The following is a 5,280-nucleotide window of genomic DNA, read 5'->3' as shown; positions in this document are numbered from 1 at the left end:
CAGCACAGCACGCACAGCATAGCACACACAGCACAGCACAGCACAGCACAGCACAGCACAGCACACACAGCACAGCACAGCACAGCACAGCACACACAGCACAGCACAGCACACACAGCACAGCAAAGCGCTGTGCCTCTCAGTTACTTCACATTCAGTTAGAACTTGGAACATTAGATGTAGTTATGGATCTAAGCAGACATTTGGCTTTCAATGAACACTTTAATGCCTTAGACAACGCTGCTGCCTGCTCCTGCCATGTGCAGCCCCTCACTCACTCGGGGATGCTGAATTTTTAGTCAGAGAATTAGATTCTTGTATTTTGCACCTCAGTCTGAAGCAATGTTTCCTCTCTTACCATAGAGTTTTCTGTGTCATGTCTGGAAGATCTGGCCTATCATTAGCCTGAATAAAGAGGAAAAAAACGCTGCTATTTTTAAGGAATGCTGAAATATCTTTATCCATATTATGAGAGATAGCTGTGGATGCAGCCAGGGCTGGGGAGATTTCTTGCAATAATATAGTTTTGGTCTTTCCTATTTTGATCTGATTGACCTATATTTTCATAAAATCAATAAACATTCATTAGCCATGATCTTTTGGGGCAGCTAGATTTTGTAGCAAAAAATTAATAATTTTCCCTACTTTTTTTCTTCCAGGTGAAAAAAAGAAAGTCGTGAGACCAACATAATAAGACGTTTCTTAAAATCCAGGTTAAGATGGGTGTCTTTTGCCTTGCGGCGTACTTTTGGCTAACCATGGTGGGAGGCGCAATCGCTGACAATCCGGAGAGATACAGCGCTAATCTAAGCAGCCACATGGAAGACTTCACCCCTTTTCCGGGGACAGAGATCAACTTTCTGGGCACCACCCATCGACCTCCTAATTTGGCCCTGCCTAGCAATGGCTCAATGCACGGCTATTGCCCACAGCAGACGAAAATCACAACAGCTTTCAAATATATTAACACTGTGATATCCTGCACCATTTTCATCGTGGGAATGGTGGGCAATGCAACTCTACTACGAATCATTTACCAAAACAAGTGTATGAGGAACGGCCCCAATGCGCTCATAGCCAGCCTGGCCCTTGGAGACCTTATCTACGTGGTCATTGACCTCCCCATCAATGTGTTTAAGGTAGGAGAGTCCGGAGGGCTTTGCTGATGCACGTTCCACTGTGCTCTGCCTGGGAATGTTGACTTCTGCTTTCAGCTCACTGACGTTTTTTGTTGTGTTTTTGTTGTTGTTGTTGTTGTTTGTTTTTTTTTAAAGAGTTTTACTGCTGTGTATTAGACTTTTTCCAATTTAGCTGTTAGTGAAACAGTATTTACAGGATGACCCTTAAGATGCTCCTACTACCCAAAGTAGGTTCCCACAACAGTGTTCAGCTTCCTGTCTCCACAGGGAGTCTTGGGGCAATCGATGACTGGAAATTGTTTGAGATACAGTTTTTAGGGTGAGCCTTGCCAAGCTCCCAAAGAATGTAAGGTAAACCCACATACAATATCAGTTATCTTTCCATGAGATACTGTGCAAAGTAGATAGCCACAGCAGAACTGACAACTTCTATTTCAGTCTGAGTCTCTGGGTGCATGATTGACGCACACAGGCTTGCTGGCTCCCCTCAGTATCAGTGACTTGGAGATAATGAAATCCATCGATAGCGGGCCAGGACTGTACTAAACTGAAACCATTCCAAATAGGCCTGATAACCCCTTCTCTCTTTGAGCTGTAATATGTGCCCAGTCCTGAGCTAGGCCATAGGGCCCTAAAGACAAAGAAGAAAAGTCGGTGTTTTCATGGGAAAAGACAAGTGTCAAAACACAGCCGGAATTGCCTTGCCTCAGAGACTATTTAACCAAAATAAACTAAATCTAGTGGAAACAAAGTATTTCATATTTGCTGTAGTCATTGTGAAGGGAAAAATTCCTGAGAGAAATTTAAGTACAGTAAGAGTCGACAAAATTGGCTTACGTGTGCCACATTTTAAGAAATGTCTTCACCCTAAACCAGAAATTGCTTTTCTCAGGCTTTCTTCTCCCCTCCTCCATCTCTTCTCCCCTCCCCCTGTCCCTCCTCTTTTTTTCTCCCCCCTCCCTTCTGCTCTTCCTCCCCCTTCTCCTCTCCCCCCTCTTTCTCCTCCCCTGTTCCCTCTCTCCTCCTTCTCTTCCCCCTCCTCCTCTCCCTTATTCTCTCCCCCCCTTTCTCCTTCTTTAATGAGAGATTTTGAAAGATTTTTATGGCTTTTGGTCAAAATTTGACTCTTTAGTTTCAATTGATTATTGTTATTAATTCTTGATTATCCATGCTTAGGCACTGGTTAACTGGCTCATCTTATCCCGAGAGAATAATTGACCCTCTCGGGACAAACCTCCTGCTTCTGTTCCAACTGAAGCACGCTCTGCGCACGCAACCCTGTGCAAAGCAGTTTCTTGTCAAACCAATAGTGCAGCTGAGTGAGGGGGTTGAGGGTGGGGGTGGGGTGGGGAGTTGGGGGCAAGGTGGGGGCTGGCTATCTTTGTGTCACTCCTGCCAATCGCCACTCTAAGTTTCATTTCTACTCCACAGGTGAGTCACATTAGTTGAGAGACATCCAAGTATTGTAGAAATTCCAATATAATTTATGTTGCATTCACATAGCAATAGATAGACATTCACACATGGTGAGCCAACTCTGCAGTTCTTCACTTTGGAGACGCTAGCGATTGACAATCTTGTTATAGTTTGAAGTAATTTGGACATTTGACCATGGTACTTTCATATCACGTAACTATGGTTGTTCAATTCCTATTTTTTAAATGTCGTGAGTCGCTGGACTAGTATGAGTTTTAGAAGTTAAACCTTTTAAACTATTTAAATTTAAGTAATTGCCTCAGCCCTCTTCAGAGGAGAGCAAGCAGCACTGCCCGGAGCTCAGAGGCCACACAGAGAAGAGTCCCCTCCTTGTTTGCCTGCCACACTCTTCTTTAGGTCAGAATACATGACCTCTGGCTGTTCCTCTGAAATTCTACCCAGGCTAATCAGGAGAAATCCTGCCAGACAGTGTGAGGCTGGCCCCTGCTGCTCTTCCCCAAGCTGCCTCCTGCCAGAAGACCCCAGGGTGGTCGGATTTTCTCCCATATCAGACCTGGGTGCCTCTGGCCACATCTAGTTCACATCTCAGGTTTCACTGAGGTTGGATCCCTGAGCTCTTCCTCATCCTCACTACCGGAAGAATGAGACTGAGAGAAGAATCCTGACAGATCTGCCAGGTTCTTTAAATAGACGAGTTTTTCAGGGCTGGGGATATGGCTCTGTAGATGAAGTGCCAGGACCCGTGTTCAAATTCCCAGCACCTGAGCAAAAAGCCAGGCCTGGCAGCATATGTCTGCTCTGTGAGGTGAGATGGGTGGACCCTGGGCACTCGACGGTCAGACAGGTGACCTTCTCCCCCCCACACACACACACACAAAACGAGAAGTTCAGTGAAAGATCCTGTGTCCAAAAGAGTTAGAGATTCAGCTGAGGAAGACAACATAATATCAACCTTTTGTCTTCCCTTGTACCTGTTATGGACAAGCTTACCTACACACACACTTACATACATGTATATATTACACACACGCACTCACACACATACACACACATAGTCACACACACATAGTCACACACACACACAGTCACACACACACTATTCTGTTTAGCAGTCATAGCAGATATTTTTTTAACCCACCACCCATGTTTCATTAAATAAACAGATTTTAAGTTGTAGGACTCTTTAAATGTTTTCTGTTACTTAAAAGTGAGCCAAATGCTCTTAGAACTTCAGTTTCACTACATGTGTTTAAGGTAGGGACCACACATGTCTGGAGTAATCAGTGTATGTCTTCATCCAGGAAACACATGCTTCAAATCCATGTATCCCAAAGTCTGCTGTGCCTGCCCTAATGTCCAGTCAAGGCCCAGTTGCCTCAGACACTCCACACCTATGTGTGTGTGGGACTCAGTAACCATCTCCCTGGGAAGGAAGCACTGTGTAAATGCTTCTTTGATGCATATATTCTATGTTTTGTTCTTACAACTTTCAATCCCGCATCCTCTGCACCAGTTTCTTCTGCAGAAAGCTTGTGTTGCTTAGATCCCAGCCTGCCTGGAGGCACCAACCCTTAATTGGAGGCTCGTGCTTGAATTAAGACTATGTACTTCTTGGGCTGGGAAGGTGGGTCAGTGGTTACAGCACTTAAGGGGACCTGGCTTTGTTCCAGAGCACTCACAGCCTGGAACTCCACCCAGGGATACAGCACCAGCTTCTGGTCTCTGCCAGTTCCTGCATGCATATGGTGTTCCTAAATTCATTCAGGTGCACAGACACATATATGTAAGAATAGTGAACAAATACATCTTTTTAAAAATACTTTGTTTCCCTCAAAATATACCTGAAACAGTGCCTTTAGTGGCACTTGACTACTCTGGTTTTACTTGGTACTGAGAATCAATGGATTGTAAATAGGTTGGTTACCTTCAGTTGAGTCTTAGTCAAATGGAGAGCATAGGTTTTCTGGGAGGAATTCATCTGTGAAATAGGCCCTCTATCTACAAATATTGTCTGAACACATCATCTGGAACTCTGTCCTACCTCAGTTACTGACAACCAAGTCCATTACATACTCAGTCCTGCGTTGTTTTAAGTCAGAGTCCAGATCTGATGTAGGCAGTATGAAGACTGCAATGACGGAGGCGGAGCTATGGCAGCCACAGCAGAGTCAGCTGTAGCAGTGTAACGAAGATAGAGAGGTTATGGTGGTGCTTGCGTCCTGTTTGTTACCATTGTGCCTCTCTGGTCTCACTTAGAAAGGGACTGTACAGGAGTGTCCCAGCAAGCAGCTGCTGGAAACAAGTGCCACATAGCTGAGCTGTCCCCATCTGCATTGGCCATGCACGCAGCCATGAAAGAGGCCACTGCACACTGAAATTTTAAAAGCTTCTTAACTGTTCTCACTCTCTTCAGAGTCCCTCCCACATCTCCTCAGCTTTGTTCTGCCATCACTTCTTCCAGTAAGCCAGTGAAATCACACTTGTGCGACTGAGCCATGCTAAGCTGTCAAGCCCCCCAACTCTGACTTGCCATACATTCCCTGCTTATTACCACACACACACACATACACACACACACACACATACACACACACACACAGAGAGAGCGAGAGAGAGAGAGAGAGAGAGAGAGAGAGAGAGAGAAATGATAAACAACATCTAACCTCAACCTCAGTGAGCTTGGATATATCATATATAACATATC

General features: G+C 44.9%; 1 protein-coding gene across 1 annotated transcript in view; it reads left to right on the top strand.

Moving 5' to 3' along the window:
* The window catches only part of Ednra (endothelin receptor type A), a 66,137-nt gene that overhangs the window by 5,984 nt on the left and 54,873 nt on the right, over positions 1 to 5,280 (top strand). The window contains exon 2 of the mRNA XM_021220251.1: positions 660 to 1,139. Within this exon, the coding sequence (XP_021075910.1) occupies positions 720 to 1,139 (420 nt within the window). The 5' untranslated portion in view covers positions 660 to 719. The remainder of the gene's footprint in view (positions 1 to 659; positions 1,140 to 5,280) is intronic.

The sequence above is a fragment of the Mus pahari genome, chromosome 20, assembly GCF_900095145.1.
Source record: "Mus pahari chromosome 20, PAHARI_EIJ_v1.1, whole genome shotgun sequence".
Classification (NCBI taxonomy): Eukaryota; Metazoa; Chordata; class Mammalia; order Rodentia; family Muridae; genus Mus; species Mus pahari.
This window is presented reverse-complemented; position numbering and strand designations above follow the sequence as displayed.